The following is a 25,716-nucleotide window of genomic DNA, read 5'->3' as shown; positions in this document are numbered from 1 at the left end:
CCTAGGACTCAAATTAGCCTCTGGAGCATTTCGTTCGAGTTCAATCCCTAGCTTGCTTAACATCTCTTTTACTCCACCATTAAGCCTCATAAGAAAAAAGAACATCATGCTCCTATCAGCAAGACGATTCCAGAGCAACCTAGACATCTTCCACGGCATCAGAACGGAACTCCAAGACTCCAATCTCAAATTCTCTTACATAATCAAACACGAATGTCCGATTACTCCCCCCTGGATTATGGACATTGACACCAACCTCAAGTTGTCTTCCCTCCTGATAAGCGAAACCACACCGAACATATTATATAAAAGCGAACTGCAATCAATTCTCGAAGGATACCAGGACCATATTCTCTTCTTCGCGGATGGATCCAAAACAGATGCCGGCGTAGGCGCTCCAGTAACATTTTGTGAAACCAGACGAATGATCAAGCTCCCTGACTTTTGTTCAATCTACACGGCCGAGGCCCTGGCTATCTCCCATGCTCTAGATATTATAAAACAAGATTCAATAAACAAATCCATCATACTAAGCGACTCCCTTAGCACACTCACAAGCATCAAAAATCACTTCCAACCCAACAGCATATCACAAAAAATTCAGAACCAGATATCCTATCTTCAAACCAACGCACAGACCATCTCCATGATATGGATTCCAAGTCACATCGGCATTCCTGGAAATGAGCTAGCAGATACATATGCCAAACAGTCCATCTCATTCTCTAATCATTGGCTCACACACACTACAAAACACAAAACACTCCATTGCTGATTATATTCTTAAAAATTGGCAACACACCTGGTCAACCCTACGTACTAAATTAAACGAAATCAAACCCAGCATTCTCCCATGGCCTACCTTTCCACTTTCCAGGCGTCAAGAAGTAATCCTTAACAGACTTAGAATTGGTCACACATGGTTAACCCACAAACACCTAATGTCCAAAGCGAATCCCGAACCTTGTCTCTCTTGCGGCGAAACACCTTCAGTCAAAGGCATATGCTTCTGTCGAGAACACAACGACGCCAGAGTCAACCTCAAACTAGCGGATAATCTCTACGAAGCTCTCGGCCCTGATCCGGACAACATCCATAAGATACTTACTTTTTTGAAATTAACAAAATTTTTTAACCTAATCTAAATACGTCTACACGCCCCAAACTTGAATTGTATAACTATCCCTCGTTTTTATCTTTATATGTAAAATTTAACATCAGCCAATAATCTTTGTTGTTTTGGCTTAATAATAAATTTAAAAAAATATATATATCAGTGTGTCATTTATTATTAAATTATTTCATAATAACATCATAACAAAACTATTTCTGGAAATTATGATGGGTGCACTGAATGCCGATAATCATAGCGCGCGGCACTGGACACAATGTGGTGGGGTAAATCTTATTGGCTGCCGTAACGACCGTAGGCAGCAGCACATTACAGCCAAATAAAACTGAAATCTCTACGTAAAAACTGCTTCGCGCGGGAAAGAACCGAGGAATCTAGAGTCATATCTAAGAATCGAAATTTTCACTACAAATAATGGAGAACTTTAGCTGTGAAATGTCGTTTTTATTTTTTCGATATTGGTACTTCAAAAAAAGTTATTCAAATTTAAAAAATCAAAAAAAAAAAAATCGATTTTTAAACAATTATTACTTTTTTGATATAAGTGATATCGAAAAAATAAAAACGACATTTCACAGCTTAAGTTCTCCTTAATATGTGGTGAAAATTTCGTTTCTAAGTTATGACTCTAGCCTTCTCGGTTCTTTCCCGCGTGAAGCAGTTTTTACGGACGAATTTATACATATCTAGCGTCCCCTTAAAATAGCGGATTAAATAAGTACTAAAATGTCCTCTGTAAGCGGGCACAATAATAAGCAAAGAGTCCCGACCTCATCTTCTAAGGCCATGCTCTAAACTTTGTTAAATATTTAAAATATTTATTATTATTTATCAATTATCATATCAATATTTGCCCCGTATAACCTTAAAAATAGTATCACTAAAGTTTCATGTGATAAGTTCTTATGTCCTATCCATTCTTATATTGTCTATGGTATTGATAAGGTATACACTCTCGATTGAAAATATTACCACAGTTCTATAGTCACCAGAGCGCGCTTCCTGCCTTATGAAGGCCTGTGTATTCATACTGTTCAATGCAAAATGTCTTAAAACATAAGAATTAAAATGCTATTTTTTTTTTGAAATTGAAGCTAGTATTTACAAAAACATTGAATCATAAAAAGTTTTTTTTTTTTAATCAAGTTGTCATAATAAATTGGAGCCTGTAATTATTCATTACATTTTTATTTTAATAATTTGCAATATTTTTTATCGAGTACCTAGACATCAATTATAAAATATGATGTATAATTTAGTCACTTTTTAGATATTAGCATCATTAAAATCTTTAAATTAAATTAAAACTATTATAATTTTGCTCCTAATTTTAATACTAGTCTGGATCATAAAAAACTCTAAAAACATGTTTAAAATATTTTGCATATTTTATTATATGATTAGGTATATTATTAGTATTGTAATATTATTCAATAATAGTTATCTTACAAACTTCAAACTAATTTTGAAAAATTGTTTAGTTTTTTTGGTGTTTTCTTGTTTTTAGCAATTTGCTCATTAATATATTACATAAAATCATAAATATAAAATAATTGACAGACTATAGAATCTGCGAATCCTTATCAATGTCGCTATTTTCTACCAAATCTAACTGATTAACTTCTTTTGTTTTTCAAGCCGCTTTCGATACAATAAATACAATATCATTCTTATAATCGGCAGTCCCTCAAGTCAACCATAACCACGGATAAAAATATCTGTGGACTGTGACCATAACATGTATATATAATATTAACCATTGATAGCTTTAAATAGTTGTATCCATATTATAATTTTAAATATATGAATTATTGTTTGATATTGATACAATAGTTATTAGTTGATTATCATTAAAACAAATTTGATAATTTTCCATCGTTGAAAATAAAGAAAAAAATATTTTTTTGAAAGCAATTAATATTTTATTTTACTTAAGTTTTTGATTAATTTTGAAGGTATACGTGGGTATACGCTCCTAGACTTGCGCATCTCTAGTAATTTTACAGGGTATACGCTAAATCAGTAAACTGGTGATGGCCGATATGGTATACATTAGAGATGTTCTGAGTAGAAAATCTGGTATTACACCGGGTACCGAGTATTGGCTGAATAAAATTTGTTATACTAACCGGGTATCGATTATTAGCCGAGTAAAATTCATAGTACTAATTGGGATCGAGTATTGGCCGAGTAAACATTTTAATACTAACCGGACATCGAGTAAAGGCCAAGTAGAAATGTAAATACAAAATGGGTATTATACTACTATCAAAGTACCAAGTATCAACATTAGACAGTAAACTCGAGATTTATTTTTGTAATTTGTAGAAGAAAAACATGATTTGTTTATAATCAACTGACTATTGTAAATCGGTTCAGTTATTCCAATATGTAGGTTAGGTTAGGTTAGGTTAACCAGAATAAATTATAATTTATTACCCTAGAATTTTAGATTTTCCCCGTTATATTAATTGGTACGCATATACTTATAAATAGATTATCAGCGTTTGCCATTGGATATGAGTCGAGTAAAAATGTAGTATTTCGCAGGATACCGAGTAAGGGCCAAGTAAAAATGTAGGTATTACGCCGGGTACCGAGTAAGAACCGAGTCTAAAATATGATATCGAGTACCCGGCCATCGATTAATTGCCGGGTACACGGAACATCTCTAGTATAGGTCGTATACCCGCGTATACCCTCCAATACACCACTGGCTTGGCCCAATTACACATTGCTTGGCCCAAATATTTAAAAATTTTACTACAGACAGTCATCACCACCGGGAGCGCTATATGTCCTATGGACCCCGATAATTGAACACTATTGTACGTCAAATTTATAGGAAATTGAAAATATATTATGATTTAAGGAATAAAATTCAAAATGTTATATTATGTAATTGACATTTAATATGTTCTAAATTATTTGTATGGAAGTATTTAAATGTTTCCTTTTTTTAAATATATTTTTAATATTTTTAATATTCTTAAATATTGTCATGTTTAAAATTCCTATTAGGTACAAAAAAATATATGAAAAATGTAAGAGTTGATTCACTAAATTGTCATACACAATGCTTTCAAAGTGTCACAGTTGACAAATAATAATTATTCATTATTCATTAGGTATTATATTTATTTTAAATACAATTCATATGTTGATATTGAGGTTAATACTAGTATTCATATTACTTACGTGCTACTAAAATGCATATATTTTGAACACCGTTTCATAAGCATTTATTACTCGGTTGTACCTATCACCATTGATTTTATAATATATGCATAGTATTTATAGTATATTATAAAATCAATGCTATTACCTATCTATATTATTAATTATTATATATTAATTGAGATCCTGGGGATAGAAACATATCTATATGCTAAATAAAAAATGGATGATAGATTTATATAGTCATCCTAGATCAGTGCTTATTTTCTTTAGACTTGAAGTGTTTAATGAAAAAAGTTTAAAGAGTTAAAAGTTTAATACTATTATTAGGTAATATTTTTCAAAAGTAGATATTTTTTTTTATTAAATTATACATATTTATCGTTATTTAAAATTTTACAAATAAAACAAAAAAAAATAATTTATCTACTTTCTTTAAGCTAACACTTGTGTTGAAGGCTGAGAGCTGAAATATAGATTAGTTTGACTTAACATTTCATAATTTTATACTTGTTTAGAAAAAAAAATAAGAAAAATATAACAACAGACTTTCTTGAATACATACAGAAAAACGACAAAATGAATTTAATTAGAAAAAAATACAAAAGGTTTGTTATTATAGAGGTTTATAGATTTATAAAAAAAACCTTATACATTATTAAATAATAAAGATTAAAAGTTAAATAATTAATGCAAACAACCATTCAAGAATAGGTTTTTTGTTATTAGAACTCTTATATATTAGATTTTAAAGATAAAGGCATAGAATTATAATAGGTCGGTGCAAGATAGTCCACAAATTTTTTACTGAACGATTTTTTAAAATACATAATTTTGGCATTATAGGCTAAATGTTTTCTATTTTTATCATTAAAATTTACCCAGTAATTTAAATTTTTTACAAGCCACAATATATCTATTTTCTTATATAGTAATTTGACTGGTAGCACATTGAATGTATTAAAGTTTTCCTTTGAGGAGTTTTCTAATGTACCCTTTCACAACATATCCGTAAAATTTGTTTTTGTTAATTTATTAAATGGTATAAACCATTATCATTCAGGCCTCCCCATACTAATAAACCAAATTGTAAAATTGCTTGATAGATGGACAAATACTCTATATACGCATGGTATTTATAGGGGTTACATTTCATAAATTTCAATTTTGACATGTAAATTCCAGCGTAAGTTTTTATCAAAAATTAAATCTAAATATCTGACACTTGAAACTCTTAATATGATTTGACACTGAGTATTTTTACATCTGATATTGTTTTCACACAAATGGAGAGATGTAAATTCATCTAAAAGCTTATTTGAATTATAAATCTCGAAGCACATGAACATAGTTTTTTTATAATTTACCGTCAATTTCTTAAAATTGAGATGTTCGATAACTTTTTGTGTCTTAATAATTGGCTTTTTTTTACATTTTCCCATCAGCAAAAATTAAACATGTATCATCTGCATAAGTTATGATTTTCCCCATGGGCGTCACTAGAGTCCAAATTCTAGGGTAGCAAAGTTTATTTTTAGAAAGTGAAAAAATAATTTTTTATAGGTTTAATCGTTATTTTGTACAATAAAAATGCATATGTATATTTAAAATTTTGATTGAACTATATTACTTTTTTTAACTGTTACATTAATTAAAAACAAATTATATACATTAGAAAACATTAGATACAAACATATATTAAATGTATCAGTACTCAAATATTTATTTTAAATTAATTCGACGTTTGTTGTCAGCACAAAATTTGTCGATAACTGCATCTTTATTTACTTCTTTATCTTTATGTATATACAATAAACCTAAGTCACTTAATCTTGTTTGGCCCATGGTTGTTCTTAAGTAATTTTTTAATCTTCTTAAGCACGAAAAGCTTCTTTCGCACGATGCACTGTTCATTGGTATAGTCAAAAATAATTTAAATACATCTACTAATATAGGGAAACCACTCCCAACTTCAACTTTTTTTATATATGCTAATTTATTTTCAAAGTTAACTTCTTTTTTCAAACTGATAAACATTCTATTGAAAATAATTATTTCAGACTTCAATTCATTTACATCAAATCTATATACTGCACTAACTTCCTGAATATCAGATAAATCAGGATTCTCATTAACTAAAATGTTGTTTATTGAGTTTAAAATCTTTAAATCATTTTCATTAAACTTGTCTTTTATTGCTTGTGTGATTGCGTCAAGAATTAAATAATACATTTCTATTCTATAAAAATCCTTGTCATCTGTAAACTCTGGATGAATTGAACCACCACCAATTTTTTTAACTGGTAAACTTCTTTTGCGAGGCATCTTAGGTGATAGGAAATCATAACTATTGACTATCTCTTGCGCTTTTATTGATTCTATGCGGCAATTCCACCGTGTGTCACTTAAGGATTTTAATTTATTTTTTCCATTAGAAGATGTTTCTAACATTATTTGTTCAAAAATACTGTATCGTTTTGATGAAGCACCTATAAATGAATACAATGATTGAAGAGTACCAAATGTGTTCCTCACATGAGGTATTACTTTAGAAAGATCTACAAGACATAGGTTAAGAATATGAGCGTAACAATGAACGTATACAGCTAGTTTATTTTCATCACGAATTCTTGCCTGGACCCCACTGTAAGAGCCACACATTGATGCAGCGCCATCATAACATTGGCCTCTTATGTTGTTAATACTCAAACCATTTGATAAGATTACTTCTTTTATTAAAGTAGTTAATGACTCTCCATCTGTTGATGCTGTTCGATAAAATCCTAAAAATACTTCATGAGGTTCCAATGTTTTCGAAACATATCTTACACATACTGACACTTGTTCGTGTCTAGCAAGATCTTGCGTTTCATCTACAATTATGCTAAAAATAATGGCTTGTTGAATATCATTAATAATAGAGTCCTTGATATTTTTTCCCATATAATTGAGAAACATATTGGTGTAAGGAACACTAACATAACGAAAAGTTTTCTCTTTTTCAATAAAGAAACGATTTATAATGGTATTATCTTTAGCTCTCAAGTTTAATAATTCTAAATAATTGCCCTTATTTAATGATGATTCATCCTCACGATGACCTCTAATACCAATCCCTTGTCTTCCACAAAATAGTAGACTGTCAAGAAGATTTGATAAGTACATTCTATTTTCTGCTAGTTCATGTTGGTGGTGATTATCAACTTTATCAGCTACACTACCACTGATAAATGATGCCTTGTAGCTATTTACTTTTAAAGTTGAATGTTTATGAGATAAACTTTTTTCATGTTTGTTAAATGCAAATGTGGCTTTAGACCAAGTGCAAAAGCCTCCATCAATAAAACTTGAATCAGAATTATTTGGAGAAAAAGCACGACAGTTAAAGCAGTAAGCAGAATGAGTAGAAGGACTGTACTCTAACCAATTATAAATGTTGTACCACCTTTGGAGAAATTTTCTACCATTATGAGATAAAAATTCAATATTTATTGGCTGGTATGGTCCCGTATTCAAACTTAATAATTTATATGCAATATTAACACCTTTGGCAGGATCACGATCATATAAATTTGTATCCAATACCACAGAGGTATCACTTTGCTCTAAAAAATAAATTTAAAAACTTATTTTGATTTAATATTAGCAAAATTAATAAATAAATAAATAACAAATCATTTTAAGTTAAAGAAATAGGCGCCAAATGTGTTATTCAACAAAACTGATCAATTTTTTATAATCTTAATACAAATAAATAACTAAAATACTACATAATATATACATGCATTGAATGTTTATATATTTAACTACATTATATATAAAGCATTAACTACTAGTTTAGTAAAGCAGTTAGGTAATGCATGAAGTTACACAATGATTAAGTAATACAGTTTACACATATTTATAGAAAAACGCCACTGTCCACTGGTATTTGTACTTTATTAATAATTTACTTAACACTGAGTAGTGGGTACTTACCCGTTACATTATTATTCATACCTCAATAACTATTTGCACATAAATGTCTAACTAGCAAGTTATGTCCACAAAAAAAAAAACCTGGATAGGTAAGTATATCCAACGACCAACAACAATGACACAAACGACAAACAAGTTATAATATAACAGTTTCTGCAATTGTACCAGTAGATTCTATAGCTGTTATTGTAACTGAAGTTGAGGAACTTGCATGTAATAGATCATCAGGACAGGATTGTTCAATGAATGTTTCTGATTGTACATCTAACAAAATAAACAAATTAAACATAAACAATTTAATATTAGTACATAATACATTTTAGTATAATTAGTTATAACACAGAACAGTATAAAGTATTTTAGCAACTTACCATTGCTGACGATTGTATCATTTGTTTCATCTTTGCCAGGAGATGTCGATTTTTTTATTGAAATATTGGTGTAATGTTTTTTTTGTTTTTGTTATTTTACCCATACTGTTCTAAACAGAACAATAGCGTTTTTCAAAAATTAAAAAATAGATAATAATCTTTAAGCTTTTGAAATTTTAAGCACGAGTCCAAAATTCACAATTTACACTGTAAGTCTGTAACAATAATACAGAAACAACAAACGAGACAGCTCAAGCATAACGCTCGGGCAATCATATGAGATAGAATATAGATTATTGATAACAAGACGTATTGTATGAAAACCGCTCTTTTGATCTAGCATATATGACACACGGGTCACGGACAATAGCCAATCAGAAAATATCATGATAACTGGCTAACCTTTTCGTTTTAGAACTTGATATGACGTATATTATATACACCACGGTTAAAGATATACTTTATATATCAGCTATATACTATATTATCTTTAACCGTGGTACACGCTATCACTGAGATAGATAAGTATATTCTTATCTATCTCAGTGCACGCTATTTAATCGTCCGTATTGGACTTATCACAAAATATTATTATTTTGAACATAATCACAATAATATATAGTATTATAGTCTATTTTTGTACCCACTTGAAAAAAACATCGATTATACTGTTAAAATCTAAGATTTTATTTGGGGTAGCAAAACGATACCCTTGCTACCCCAAAAAAATGTCTGGGGTAGCAAAGATACCCCTCGATACCCCTTAGTGACGCCTATGATTTTCCCGTCAATTGTAAGTTGTTATTGAAATGGTTACAAAAACGATTCACTTCAAACCAGCGCCAATATTTAGCAAATTAATTGCAAATAATTTCAAATTAGTTTTTTAGAAATTGCAAATCTAGTACAAAGTCACAAATTAAAAAAAAGATTTGGAGAGGCTAACTTCATGCAGCCGGCACTTTGTCTGATCCGCTCCAAACCAAGGTCAATATTGAGAGAATCAATTTGGTTTTTAGAATTTGCAAATCAAAATTGTAATTTTGGCGAATTTTTTTGCAAATTTGGTCAGCATTCCTAATTATTCCGACCGGATCCAAATCTAAAGTCAATATTTAGCGAATCAATTACAATTAAAATAATATAATACACATGTTGAATAACTTGGATTAAAAATATCATTATATGATATTTGGTGCTGGTTTGAAGTGAATCAGCCAAATTGGGGGAGGGGGGAGCTAACTTCATGACCAGTTTTATTTTAAAAAATAATTCACACACCACGAAAAAATTCTGCACATGCTCACTTAAGAGTCTTGATATAATACAATGTTGTATACCTGCCTATTAAATTAATTTGTTATAAAATAAAATATAATATACATTCTGGTTAGAAGAAATAATATTTAAGTGTTCCGTAATCATCTGTATTGTTTAATAAAGTCTAAATCAGTTTATTTTTCTTGTCAATTATAAACAATATTGAGACAGTATATTATTTTTTTAAATATATTTTATTGTGATTATCAAAGATTTAAAAAATGAATTCTTGCTGTAGTTCTGCGACAAGTTGTAGGGAATCCATACGGTTTAGCGATACCGTACTTCAAAGGAATGCAAAAGTAATGAGAGATCTCAGAAACCGTTTGAATAACTGCCGGAATAGATGCTTGGAGAAAAAATGCGTTAGAGTAAATTGCAGTATATGTTCCAAAAAGTACGTGTACATCATATTATAGGTATAGGTACCGTACCATTTTCCATTTTTCCACCAAAAATGAGATATCGTTATCCATTGATAGGTGATTTTCCTTCACTAAGTTTTTCTGTTTGTTACCATTTTACTACGAATATTTTTTTTGGACAAAACCTCAAAATATATTTATTATATTCTTAATTTTTGCTTATTGGAGTAAAATGGTTCGGACGATTGTTGGCGAAATAACACAACTATAATTTTAAGGAAATATTTTATCATGTAAGCACTAAGCACTATTGTAATAATAATAATAATAAATATTTATAGTTTATTTGTAGACGCTGATACTCTAGAAATTCTAAAAATAAACTACCTATATCACTCTTAAAATTATCTATGATTTCGAAAAAACCTAAAGGCTATTTTTTCTTCGGATATGTATTAAGTTATGTAAGAAGGGAATTTTATCAGGATAAATATGCAAGTGGAAATTATCTTGCGAGCGAAACTATCTGTATTTTTTTGTTCAGTTATATGGCTGGTTAAAACTTTAACCTTCTAAACCCCATCCTGTTAAAAAATAATATCACACCACTGATTTATTTTTCTAAATAATAATTTGCCCATCCCCCTAAAATCATTCAATATTATTTAAAAAATTCTTTCTTATTATATAGGTACGTTTTTTGATATTTATTTATTTGTTTTTATTTATTTATGTATAATAAACGGGTATTAAACCCTTTAGCAATTTGAAAAAAAAACATAAGTACAGTTCAGCTTATCTTATAACATAATTTGGACACAATAATGATGTAAAATTAATTGTAACAATGTAAATAGTTAACAGCCAAAAAAGAATAAATATATAGAACAGTAAAAATCATTAATTAACAATAATTGGCTACACGGAAAAGATAAAGATAACTTTTTTAGAATTAAATAATAATTATAATAATTAAACAAGAGAATTAAAATTTAAAGCCAGATAAACATTTTGTCTATATAAGACAAAAGCATGATCTTAAGACAACAGAATAAGACAGAAACGGAGAGATAAGCACAACCTTACGGTACGACTGTACGAACTCAACTGTATATTGGGGAAAAGGGGATGGTATACTTTTAGCAGTAATAAGTAACTCATTAAAACGCACACTATTTTTTTATTTACAGACATAGAGAGATGTATATGAAAATTAAACCACTTTTACGAAGTTAAAAAAAAGTTTGGTAAACTCTCAAAGTGTTGCTATAAATTGTAATATTCTTACAATCTTACCACTCTTTATTAATAAATAAAAATAATATTGAATTCGTATGTAATTATTATGTCAAGTTATTTGTTCTTAGACGGTTATTTATTTTATATTATTTTACATACTAAATAATTTACGTTTTAAAGTTATTATAAAGTGTCAAGTTTTTGGATTCAACAATTTTTAAACGTACATAAACCGGGACGTAAAGTGGGTGTCAATCTACTGTAAAGTAGGTTACAAGTAGGTCACTGTAATGGATGGTGCTATATTTGTATTCAATGATATAATATCATTATATAAGAAAAACGGTTCTGAGCGAAGACCGACCGGTTAGTCTATGATATTACTAAGTATTTTCAATGATATAATTGTGAATAAAGTAAATTATATATTATAAACTATTTACGTGGAATCTCGATTTAAATTTTCAATCCTTAACTATAAAAGTACTAAAACTAATTATTACATTTTAAATTTTAAATTTGATACATTTTGTCAAAATTTGAACTTTAAATAATTATTAAAAAATATTGTGCATGTGTATTTTTAATATTTTTCATAACAAAGTAACAATATATCCGGAGCCTTATATTATATTTTGACGTTCTTAGGCCAAACAAATAAAATTTAATTGACATTTATAAGAAAAAAACTTAAACAATCGGAAACTTCTAATGTCCGCAAACAGTTCAAAACAAATCCAAATATTTTGAAAATATTATCTTGGTATTTAAAGTATTTAAAGGTATTTAAGCTGTTAAAAATAAAAAAAAACCTTGATATTATGTACAATGTATACTATTCAAGTTTTAATTGTGCATATAATATCTTTTTAAATGTGTAAAAAAATATGTAGTTATGTTTAAATAAATAAATAATAAAAATAATACATGTTGGCTAACATTGAATATTTGGTAAATTAGTTAGTGAGTCGGTACTTTTGTATTTCCACCGGACGAAATCTCTCCCCAATTCATCCTTGATTATAAGTAGTAAATATAGTAGGTATTTTTTATTAATGTTTAAGTTATTTGTTGTGTAAATTTTAAATGTTAAAGAATACAATAAGTTTATTTACACTCAAATTTTAATTTAAATAATCCTGGAGTCTGAATAAACGGAGTTCTAATATGCTACAGGTTTAAAAATACAAAAATGCATAGGTTATACAATATGCATCCACATTCATTAAGTAGGTATTATTATATTAAATTGCTATCCAAATGAAAAAAATTATTATTTAAAAAAATATTTATATAATTTTTTTAATCTATAATTATCTATAATAATACATCACTTATTATAATTAAAGTTAAGTTTATCGTATTTGTCAATTAGTTTTTTAACTTAATTGAAAAAATAGTTACTTTAACTTAGCTTGTTAAAAATAGCATCCATTTGTCCAGTATTGCCTAAACCTACTAGGTACCATATGTAATGTAACTATGTAAGTACTGGTGCGGCAAATTAATGCTAACGGGTAAGGGGTGGAAGTAATGATAACGTACTCCCACAAGTTGCAATAACACAAGGAATAACAAAAATAATATGTATATACTGATTTAACCTATATACCTGGTAATTATTTTAAAACGACCTGCAAATATTTTGGCATAAACAATTGAAAAACTGAAATGACGCGACTGTTTTATAATATGTATTACCTAGCCTTATTTATTCTTCTTCAGATCGTTTATTATACGAGCTGACCCTCCTCTACTCCATCTAACAAGCCTACAGCCGTTATTGCAATATAATTTCATATCACGTGAATGATAATCAAACGACTAGTGAAATCATTCACAAAATCACTACCCGAGCGAAAGCTAATGTTTTCACCACTATCCAATAGTGACCAGAGTTGTAGCGGTAACTCAGAATACCATTCCATACGCCAAGGCAGTGACAAAGAGACGTGCTACGTCAGTCTATTCCAAGTGTGTATGAACTATCTGTTTCCAAGAGAGTTTCCCATGCCGTCCACCATCTACCGGTTCAAGGTCAAGTGTGATCAGTCGGTGTCGGACCCGAAAAAAAGGATCATCGGGAAACTCTTATCACCAGTGGGACGGTGTTCGAAATCCCCGAAAGGAATCTTCGTGCAATCCCCATCGGAGAACCTCGTGACGAAAATATATTGTCCAGGAGCCGAAGATAAGTTTTTATGTCGAAACAATAAATAAATAATATGATAATGGAATTATAATAGGTATGCGTTTTATTGTAAACATTACAAAATAATATTTTTAGTTATGAATATATATACCTACATGGCTACATGGCATTGTATTAAGTTATATTATAATTTATAGGTACCTAACCTGTACGCGTTAATGAGTTATATTATACCTTTTTTTTCGTATTATCAACCGCGATTTGTTTACAGCTCCCCGGGGTTATATTATACCATAGGTGAATCGCCAAGCATGATCAAGCCAATTTCATTTTATAATTTATTTATTCTATCTAATTTTTGGAGTTTTTGAATATACTTAATAAGCCAAGGATATTTTGTATTATATTTATATAGTTACATAGTAGCTGGTAAGTTGAATTAAAATTTTTTGTATATAATAATTAATAATATACATTTCAATATACAAAGTTTCAAGCACCCACAAATAATATTTTTAACCTATGACACAAAACTTAAGTTCTTCTTCCTATAAATATCTAATTTAAACTTAAAATACTTATAAAAAAAATTAAACATATGAGGAATCTCATAATACATTTTTAAGTTTTTTTACAAAATGAATACAATTTTACTGACGTTTGAGGGAAAAAAAACTAAAAAAAAAAAATTGAAAGTTGGAAATGTCTGTAAGCAACTTGAAACAAGTTAAAATTTTTTAAAATTTTATCAAGTATAGAAAATGATTAAATAAACATAATATAGTGTACATTTCAAGTATCTACTGTTATTTGTTTTTGAATTAATGAATTACAACAAAAAAAGAAAATCGTTTTATGAGAATTCGTTACCTAGTTTGAAAATCAGACGCTCATAAAATATTACTGTGAATTTGCGTTCAACTTTTTTTTAATTCCCAAGTTAACAACAACAACTTACGAGGAACTTTGTATTACATTTTCATGTTTTTTGACCAGGTAAAAATTTTTTTATCGACATTAATTTTCAAAAAAAACTAATAATTATCGAAAATGTCACATATGTCTATATACATTATATGTCATGTTGAGGTTTATAATAGTTTATAATAGCTTAACACGAGTCAAAATATTAACGCACTACCTATTAAGGTAATAACTAATACTTTATTGAGTATAGAACAATACAACTTGGTATGTACGAATTGTACGACATACTGGAAAAGACAGCGGTGGGTGACAAAAAAGCCGTTGCGACCGCGATATATAATATTTTTTAACTCTAATTTTTTTCAATATGATCGTATATATTTCATTTCCTGAGAAATTTTTGATTTAATCTGTATCGTATTTAGGACACTCAGAAAAAAATGCTATATGCATTGAAATCCGCTTCTTAATTAAAATGTAATATAATTAATGTAAATACGAAGATGGATGACGAGAGACGAAACAAATAAGGTTTCTCTGTCCGCTGCCCAATATTATGATGTGCTGAGTAAACACATTTTATTCTGATCTAAAATATAAATTGAGAAAACTCCCAGGTCGAAAAACGTGTTTATCGTTTTATGGCTATCGATATTCCATTCTCGGCCGGGCCGATTAGCCTGATAGTATAATAGTCTGTACACCGCGGTTATGCGAACGCCTGTCAATACTGACTATTATAATATTGAATAATATAATATGAATTGCGCCTATTTAGATTATACATGTTATGATTTCTGTGGCGTATATTTTGCATGCGGTGGTGGAGAGCCCGCCTGACGGGGGTCGAAATAAATAATAATAAAAAGACCTACGGGGCTCCGATAAATATAAGACAACATAATGACAGTAAAATATATAATTATTTTATTTTTAAATCTCCTAAACTTATATAATATTTTTGTTGAACAAAAAGTTTGCGTGGATCGAAAAAAAATAAGAATAAATAATTGGACGCAAATAAACAAATATAAGAAAAATATAAAACAAACATCGTCGACTCTAGCTGCTTCAAAAAGTCAGAATTTGGAATGCTGGACAGAATAACAGATAATCAACATTATTGGACAAAATACTTCATGGATTATAATATAAATATTATAAATAGTTCACTGCTACAAATGTAAAATGTTGGTTCTGCAGGTAGGTCCATAGCCGACACAGTTAAACAACTATAGCTAGCATCTATCTATTATACATTTATACGGCTATTATAAAATATGACGGATGTTATTATTTTAGAGCGTTGTTCTGGTTAATGATTGGGTCCCCGGGACCGTAATTTTCAACGAGCCCCTTAAAAAAAATGGTTTTTATCTAGGTCATTTTTTTCTCCGTTTACAATTATTTAATTATTAATTAATATTATAAAATTACGATGTATTTTTAATATTTAAATACGTTACTGTTAATGTTGGGAAATTTTTTGAATTTTTATTGCGTATTATTGGTATATTATATTATACTAAGTTTTAATATAGTAAGTAAATCATTAAATATATTATAGGACAATTATTGTTAATTACTCTAATTTATTCCAAAAAAACAAAATATTTGTTTTGCACAATCTTTGTTGTATTTGCTCAAATATTATAGGTAAAAGGTGCGCAATCGTGTTGGGTTTTCTCAAAGATAAAAAGGTAAAAAGTGCGCAATCGTGTTGTGTTTTTTTTCAGGTAAAAAGGTAAAAAGTGCGCAATCGTGTTACGCCCGCTCCTCTACGCTTAAGGCGACGCGTCGGATGATTACTTCTCCGAACATCCCTCATGAGTACCTTGACCGATAGATGGCTCACATTAGCTAAGTGCAAAGATGTGTCCTTGGCGGGAGAGATCAAACCGAGTGGATGGGAAGGCGTACCCGCGACCCGGCCACAGAGAAGCGGTGATCTGGATTCAGTCAACCGCTCGTTGTGCACCGGAACCAACCTAGACAGTACGGCGCCGTCAGTGGCAAAACATTGAACGCACCAGCCCGTCGGGGCCGGCAAACGCAGTTTGTCGTCAAAACAAGCACAATTTGCTACCGTAAGACAGAAACCACCGACGAGTGGGCGGGGCCAGGAACCACATACTTGAACTACGGGCAGGTAACATCTTAGTAACGTTAGGCGGAAGCGAGGAAGCGGGGGCTAAGGTCCATCGCTGCCGTAAGAACTGCTAAAGAAACTGCGGTGACGATGGCGACGGGGGGCTCGGATCCCCCGCTGCTGAGCGGAAACCGACCGCTACAGACAACACGAGGCCACCAGAACTCTGAAGGCGGCAGAGCGAAGGCGGGTCTGGGGGACCGCCGGCTACACCGGGCCGGTGTTCCCGCGCCCCTACGGGTGAAGCGCCCGCCGGTCGGGGAGGGGCTGGCGGGCCCCCGGAGCGGCCTGACCTAGGTTGCTGAAAGGGCATCGAGGTAACCCCGTGAAGACTTACTGGCGCTCACCCGCCTGGCAAGGACGGCCCAACCAGGTCACGACAAACCAGGCGTGTAGACTGACCAGTACAAGTACACACCTGCTACCGGCCGCACCAAGACGAGTCACGTTGAGAAACTGGCTGACTAATCTGGTCCGGGAAAGGGGCAGGCGGGGTACGGTCTTAAAGAAGCTAGCCCTAGAGCTTCGAGTTAAATGAACTGTAATCACAAGGGCTCGGGGCAGGCCATGCTTGGTGCTAGCGAAATGACCAAGGACCTCCGAGTTCCCTGGACCACCTGTACCTTCCAGGGTGGTAACCCGGTGGTTTAGAACACGATAAGCCATAAAAGGTTTGAAATGGGTAGGAAGGCGGGGGGCGCTCGCACAAGGCTACACCCTCGAGCGCCCTCTCGAAAAGCTCACTCATGATTGTGCAGAACCATGCGGAGCAAAAAGAGCCGCGGGATTGAGACCGCGGCTGACGATGTCCTGCTCGGGTACAGGACTGGGTGGATGACGAACGGCCGGAAGGCGTCTTCGCACCCCCGGGCCACTTGAGGGCCCCGTCCCGATCTCAACGCCAGTGGAGGGCGCATCTCCAAACCGAGCTTCCCGGGGCAATAGGAAGCACCTTGAGGTGGTCTCAGAGACTTACCGGTGGCGACGGGAAAGGGTCATCAATGAAGGAAAAGAGGACTGGCTAGGCAGTTTTCAGCAGACCAGCCACTCCAACAGTATACCCCGGAGATGGGCAGCTTGCCAAATGCAGGTCCTCAAGGATCGCAGAGCATCTGCTTACACATACGACTGCCCAACCGTTAGCTACGAAAAAGTTCCGCACTCAAGGTGCAAGCGATCGGAGCGGACCGAAACGCAGAGCGCGGACTCACGGGAAAACCAATAACCGTGTTCCAGGCGTATCAACGCACTGAGGAAGGGTAGACCTGATAGGCACGTCAAAAGACCCCGGCGTGGGTCTCCGCATAAGGACGACCGAGGTGATGGAGGGCACCTTCCTCTTTCCGCACGGGAACCACCTACCCAAGTGGGGAATCATACCACCTGCGACAAACCAGTGGGCCTGGGCGAGAGGCGCCAGAGCATGACGTGGGAAGCTGACGCGGACCTCCGTCAGCGCGCTGGTGCCTCTAGCACGAACCTGACTGAGAGCACATGGGCCCGACCAACTCGTGTGCGAACACGTGCAAGGTGGAAGTCCGGTTGGGGGACACACACCGTCAAGCACTCAAACCCGAGCATTCTGTACGGACACGGCACCCGGCAAAAGAAAACCATACCACTCAAAAATGGTCGCATCGCGTCAGCGTAAGAACTGCCCCGGTGTCGATGCTAGTGGGAAAAGAGTCGTTGTGAGTACTCTGGATAGCGGATCCTTCAATCTCATCTCGCGGGCGACGAGGACAGCCCCACTGAAAACCCGACCTAGCTTACGCCCGAACGGTAACAGTGCCCGTCGAGCTGTGTGGCGTGCGTCCGGCCGACGCGCGCGTGTACCTCGCGTACTCGCGCTCGCCGGCCGCGCGTTCGCGACATATGTGGATGGCCTCGCGGGGGCTGTTGGGAGTAGCGCCTTAGTAGAAGGAGAGTTACTTGACTGGGTCGAATCCAGCGCTCGCCGACGCGGTTATACGAAACCCACCGATCTATCTCGTACGAGAGCAGCCGGCGGGGGATCGTCAGCCTGGCGCCAGGGCGCCCTGACGTAACCCGTCGGAGGGATGTTTCCGCGTCACCCAAAGGCGTGAAGGAGCCGCCCTCGCGACATATGGCTAAAGGTGTAAAAACCCCCGAGGGAATGGTCTTATAACTCCCCGTCACACAGTGGTTAGAAATGTTGTAAAAATATATTATCAAGATTATCAGAAGCCTGCTATTAAATTGTCAAGCTTTTTGCCCCAACGAATAAAATGTTATTGACATTTATGGAAATGAAAAATAAAAAGTACCTAGAAGAATTGATAAAATAAACATATAGTGTAGGTACATTTCAAGTATCTACAGTAATTTGTTTTTGAATTACAACAAAATAAGAAAATCGCTACATGAAAAATTGAGTGAATATCCAATGTTGTAAAAATTTGAATTTCAAACGCTCATAGAAATTTAATTTGACATTCCGGTAGAGTTTTTTTTTAACTTACGAGGAATCTTGAATTACATTTTCAAATCTTATATTTAAACAACACAATTTTTAGTCATTTTTTAACTCAAAATAATTTTTACTTTCTCGTGATTTTACAAATTTTGTCAAAATTTGAACATTAAATGCTTATAAAATAAAATTGTGACTATGCATTGTTAATATTTTTCAACTATTGTACAAGCTATTGTAACAATATATTAGGAGCCTTGTATTAATATTTCAAAGTTTTATACACAGCGAATAAAATTGTATTGATAATTTTACAGAAAAACAAACTAAAAATATTGGAAACCGTAAACATTTCAAAACCAGTCAAAATATTTTGATAATTTTATGTAGTACAAAAAATGCTAGTATAAACATTCATTACTAACCACTGTGTGACGGGGAGTATAAGACCATTCCCTCGGGGGTTTTTACACCTTTATCCATATGTCGCGAGGGCGGCTTCTTCACGCCTTTTTACGACGCGGTCACATCCCTCCGACAGGTTTCGTCAAGGCGTCCAGGCGCCAGACTGGCGGTCCCCCGCCGGCTGCTCTCGTTCGAGATAGATCGGTGGGTTTCGTTTGAACCGTGTCGGCGAGCGCTGGATTCGACCCAGTCAAATAGCTCCCCTTCTACTAAGGCGCTACTCCCGACAGCCCCCGTGAGGCCATCCACATATGTCGCGAACGCGCGGCCGGCGAGCGCGAGCACGCGAGGTATCCGCGCGCGTCGGCCGGACGCACGCCACAAAGCTCGACGGGCACTGATACCGTTCGGGCGTTAGCAATGTCGGATTTTCAGTGGGGCTCTCCTCGTCGCCCGCGGGATGAGATTGAAGTATCCACTATCCAGAGTACTCACAACGACTCTTTTCCCACTAGCATCGACACCGGAACAGTTCTTACGCTGCCGCGGTGCGACCTTTTTTGAGTGGTACGGTTTTCTTTTGCCGGGTGCCGTGTCCGTACCGAATGCTCGGGTTTCAGTGCTTGTCGGTGGGTGTCCCCCAGCCGGACTTCCATCTTGCACGTATTCGCACACGAGTTGGTCGGGCCCGTGTCCTCTCAGTCAGGTTCGTGCTAGAAGCGCCAGCGCATCCGCAGAGGTCCGCGTATGCTTCGCCCGTCGCGAGCTGGCGCACCTCGCCCAAGCCCACTGGTTTGTAGCAGGTGGTATGGTACCCCCACTCGGGTAGTTTGTTCCCGTGCGGAAAAGGAAGGTGCCCTCCATCACTCCATTCAATGTATAAACATTCAGTGTAAATTGCATATATTTCTGGTAATTATTTGTTTTACACCAAAAGCCAAAATCAAAAACCATTTTCCGTAAAAATTCTTTCTCGTTTTTCCTTAATTTTTTTTTCTGTTATTCCGGTGTTTTTGTAAACTACTTGGAATTTTAAATGTTGACATCCCCAGACCCCAATGCACTAACTAGATTCACTTTATGCACTAACTAGATTCACTTTACCATTGGACAAGATACCTACTGAAGTTGAAAATCTAAGTATTATTTCGACTGCTATTTGTTTTTTTGTTATTGCTCAATATACTATAACCATTAACTGCATAAGTCAATTTTAAGACCATGATATTTGTAACGAAATTAACATGTTACTGGGTAACTTGCGCATTATTTAATTATAATTTATAGCTCTAATTTCATTACAAAGATTATGCCACCGCATGGATCTATAGCAGCGGTTCTGAACATTTTGTAGATCACGGACCCCTGATTAATTTTATATAACAAATTACATAAGTAGACATAACAAAACATACACATTTATAATTATTTTATTACAATTAATTTTTTATAAAAATTGGTAATACAATGAGTACAATCAATCAACTGCACTTAGTGGCAGTAAATATAAAACTGCCGAGACTACAGTGGTGCATAGGTGCAATTTGGATAACTGATTTGGGGGGGGGGGGGGGGGGTTAAGTTTATAAAACCAATACAGACCCGCAGGGGCTCCGCCCTCGCACCCCCTCACCACTAAATATAATTTTTACGGTAATAATATATTACAAAAACATTTAGTTTGGTAGGTACTCAGCAGCAAAAATAAAATACTTGATAAATGAAATACAATAATATACACCTCAAGTACTTAACAACTTAATGCTAATTAATTATTTATTTGTAATTAAAAATAAAATAACATAGTTACGCAGTGTTAAATTTCATAATTTTAAACAGTGATTAGATATATAGCGAATTTATTTAATATTCTTAATTTTAGTACTACCAGAAATTACTTTTTCTATATATATCACAGAAGCATTTGAAAATCTATCTTGATGCATAGATGTGCGCACCAATTTTTTATCGTCCTCATAGCTAAAAAAGACCCCTTTTTTTCCACTTTAGTGGTTGAATTTCCAAAAATCCTTTCTTAACGGACGCATACAACATAATAGCTATCTGTATGCCAAATTTCAGCCCGATCCGTCCAATGGTTTGAGCTGTGCGTTGATAGATCAGTCAGTCAGTTTACTGTTTTAACTTATATAAAGTTCTTTATAATCGTGTATACAACGATGTATCATATTATATTCATATCATTAAAACTAACATTAATAACAACAATTGATTATATATTCTATAAATTTGTATTAATTATTACTTATTACTTATCACCAGGACTCGGAACTTTATGCACTAAAAAACAATGAAATGTGTGAATACGTATGCACTAAAAAAACGCAAATAGTATCATATATTATTTTATAAAAAATATTTAATTTAAGGTATAATAATAAAAAAAAAATATTTTTGAATCATAAATATTTTATTTATATTTTTTTTTTTGATGATTTAGAGCTGTTATACTAAATCTATTCCCAAAATCTAATTAAAAAAAAATTGAATTTATCGAATACAGCGATTATTAAATAATGTTAGGTATTAATTAGTATTCATCCAACATATTTACAACACCACAAATTTTTTCATAGTGTTATGGACGTCTCCAAAACCGAGTTTGTTCGTTAATAAAGAAATATGTGGTGTATGAGTTATCACTAATACTTTATTAATATAATCAATTTTAAAAGAAATTTAGTTGTACAGAATACTTATTAGACTTAAAAGATTAACAGAGGTTCAGCTCGATGGTCTGACAGTACTACACTAACTCTTATACAGACAGCGAGACACGGTAGGGGCTCGCTCGGGCTCAAAACTGTCCACACAGCGAATTCCCTTAGACCGTGTGACTCTGCTTGTTCACATATTGATATGCTTACACACTATCATATATTATACTATTACTATATCTCATTCTGCGTATAGCATACAGACAGGGGTTCACAACACCCCCCGGACTACATGAAACATGGGGGTCTAATGATCACCATGTTTCACCTCATCCGTGAGTTCAGATCAGTGTTGGGAATAGATAACTAAAATATTATCTAGATAAAGATAATAGATTGTTGGTAGGAATTTATCTAGATAAAGATAAAAAATAAAAAAATTTAAAGTATCTAGATAAAGATAATAGAAAAATGTGATTTATCTAGATAAAAAAAATAGATAAAAATTTTTTTGCAGTTTTTTTTTCATACTTGGCAATAACTATCCAGTGGCATATCCAGAAACCTTTTAATGCGGGGGACCCTAGATTCAACACCATAATATAATTTACAGCATCACCTGTATTAGGTGTACACTTGTACATTTTGGTGCACATATTACCTACATCATTAATATTATCATTTAAAATTGATGCTTTTACTTAAACTCAATAAATATACTTACCTATGTACTTATTACATACCTAGTAACTCATAAGTAAAATAAAAAACAACATTAATATAACTCTTTTAAACATCAGAATGTGTATTTAGTTTTGATTTGTATTAGCAAATAAAATAATGATGCTTGATTAGATAAGATATAGTATATTTACATATTTTGTTTATTTAGTTATTCGAAAAAAAAACACATATTAAAAACCAATTTATACTTTATTAACCAATAAATTAACCAATGTATAACAAAACCATATAATTTTAAAATTCTCTGTTTTACACAAATGGAAATTAAAAATTAGTTACATGGCAAAAAAAAAAATACATAAACAATATGATACTCAGTCAACAATGTGATCAAAGTATATAACAAAACTAAATAATTTTAAATTTTCCATTTACACAAATAGAAATTAAAATAAGTTAACTTTTATATTTTCTTTAATTTAAAGGACAGCTGTAAAGTGAAAAAATAATAAAAATTTGTCAAGGTGCATACTAATTATATTATTTTTCTTGTATACATACATTATTACATTATTTACATTAAATATATTATATTATATTATATATATATAATACCTTACCTACCAATATTATAGATATTTTATATTATTAGTGACCAAGTATTTTGTTAATTCCAATCAAAATTAGCTAATGATAGGTATTCAAACTGTATATTATTTGTATTGATACCCAACAACCCATTATATAAAATATTGTCTGATAATATGCTCTGAAGCTTTTAGTATTTGTAGGGGAGTGTATGGATTGCACAAACTCTGCTACTTCCGGTCTGTAGAGTCGGGGTAGATTACACTTATATTTAATCAACATGTACAGACTTACTGCTATTATTAAAATGACAATAATATAAACTAATATAAAACTAATATAAACTATAATAAAATTATTGTATGGATTTACAAATATTTTGGGATCGTTGTACATTTTAGATAATTCTTACAGTTTTTCGGCATCTTCAGCAAACTGATTAAAATTTTTAAAATATTTCTTTGTATCTATTTTCTCGGGGACACGACTGTTAATTAATTCTGGTATTTTTAACATTGCGTGCAGATTTGGATTTTCTGGAACGAAATCTTTATGAATTTCTGATGATAGGGTTCTCGATGGTGTTAAGATCAGATTTTCTATATATATAACGCAATTATCGGAAATTTGAATTTTTCCTGTACCCGCGCGTTAGTAGGATTCTACTAGAGTTTTGTGAGCATGTTACTGTCACTGCCTGCGAAATGCAATAATATAACCACGTGTTTTGCAGATAAAGCTTATGCCAGATTGTAGTATTTAGGCTTAGATATTTGAAATTACACGCTCCTATCGTTTGATACGGGGAATTGTACAAATATACCTCACAATTTTCTTGGTGTATAAATTTACTGATAGCCTCAGGATTTACACATAACCTAAAAGAGTTGGAAAACATGTAGGAAGTAAGGGTAAAATACAGAACTAGGGTACAAAAGAAAGTAAATAAGAAATTATATTAATTAATTAATATTGTTAAAATGGTGTTGGAGTTGAAATACATAAGGAAAGTATATATATATTATGTAAACAAAAAGAAAATATTGTAATAACCTTAAACATTAATATTATAAATACTAACACTAAAATAAGTGATATTGTGAAAGAAAAGATTTTTTTTTTCTATATATATATAAAAAAAAAAAATATATGTCATTGGTATAAACTAACATAGATAATAATTAATAATGATATATTGTAATACTAATCGTAATCTAAAAAAAAAAAAAAAATTAACAAATGATAAATGAATTGTTTAATTATTACATTGTACTTAATTGAAATTCGGCTAAATAAATCAAAGTCATATATCCAATTAGAAAACCTATGGGAATATAACGAAAGGGCAATGCGATCTTGCATTTTAATAAGTCCTACAACCTCGCTTTAATCATAAATGTATGAATATAATATTTAGAAATTGCTTACGAAATATACATATATATATATATATATATAATGCACAGTATCTAAATATTGTCGGATGGCGTATACCATATATGGCAAAACACGATAACGCGATAACACGGACACGACTCTCCGATTAACCAGGCGTGGTAATGTAAACATTATCCTGCGAAGTCCACGGAGAAATTGATATACTAGGGGGAAGTAGGAGAGCAGGAGGCCCTATAAAACCAGACCCGAAACAACCTGTGGATTAGACGTGTGACACCATAGTACAGACGAGTACCTTCACGAAAGACAACATAACAACTTTGTCAAATTAGACTTAGAATATTTTATGCAGAAGAATTCAATAAACAACTTAAACTTTCAACCAGTCTAATTATTTTATCAACTCTACCTAAGAAATCCTCTACCAACGGTCTTGCTATCTGCAACTTATAAACTAAGCAGTTAACCCAATTGCTAGTTTATAACACTAGCCATGTATATTATACACAAATTCAAATTGAAGGGCTCCGTGCAACAACGAGACAAGTCCACTTTTTTTCAAAAGTCACTTTTTGATGTTATCATATAGAGATTTTTTTTCTTTATAATTGTATGCAACAACGAGACATGTCCAGTGATTATTTACGGAGTTATTGAGTAAATGGACTTGTCTGGTTATAGATATTATGAGCAAGAACCAGATAAGTCCGGACTTGTCT

The 25,716-nt window shown here is 32.8% G+C and overlaps 2 protein-coding genes across 2 annotated transcripts; one reads left to right on the top strand and one right to left on the bottom strand.

The window, feature by feature from the left end:
* Window positions 1–6,031: 6,031 nt before the first annotated feature.
* On the bottom strand, window positions 6,032–8,306 carry LOC132941745 (zinc finger MYM-type protein 1-like). The gene is made up of 2 exons (XM_061009902.1): window positions 8,288–8,306; window positions 6,032–7,914 (listed from the first exon to the last, which is right to left on the bottom strand). The coding sequence occupies exons 1-2, from the start codon at window positions 8,304–8,306 to the stop codon at window positions 6,032–6,034; spliced, it is 1,902 nt and encodes a 633-aa protein (XP_060865885.1).
* Window positions 8,307–10,199: 1,893 nt separating this feature from the next.
* Window positions 10,200–13,802, top strand: LOC132941739 (uncharacterized). Its single transcript, XM_061009891.1, has 2 exons — window positions 10,200–10,375; window positions 13,472–13,802. The coding sequence occupies exons 1-2, from the start codon at window positions 10,200–10,202 to the stop codon at window positions 13,800–13,802; spliced, it is 507 nt and encodes a 168-aa protein (XP_060865874.1).
* The last annotated feature ends 11,914 nt before the right edge of the window (window positions 13,803–25,716 follow it).

This window comes from Metopolophium dirhodum, chromosome 1, assembly GCF_019925205.1.
Source record: "Metopolophium dirhodum isolate CAU chromosome 1, ASM1992520v1, whole genome shotgun sequence".
In the NCBI taxonomy this organism is placed as follows: Eukaryota; Metazoa; Arthropoda; class Insecta; order Hemiptera; family Aphididae; genus Metopolophium; species Metopolophium dirhodum.
Note: the sequence above shows the minus strand (reverse complement) of the source record. Positions and strands in the feature narration are given on the sequence as shown.

Coding starts and splice junctions, on each gene's coding strand:
- LOC132941739 (XM_061009891.1), top strand. CDS start 10,200: ATGAATTCTTGCTGTAGTTCTGCGACAAGTTGTAGGGAATCCATACGG. Junction 10,376..13,471: donor TGCAGTATATGTTCCAAAAA/GTACGTGTACAT, acceptor ACTATCCAATAG/TGACCAGAGTTGTAGCGGTA.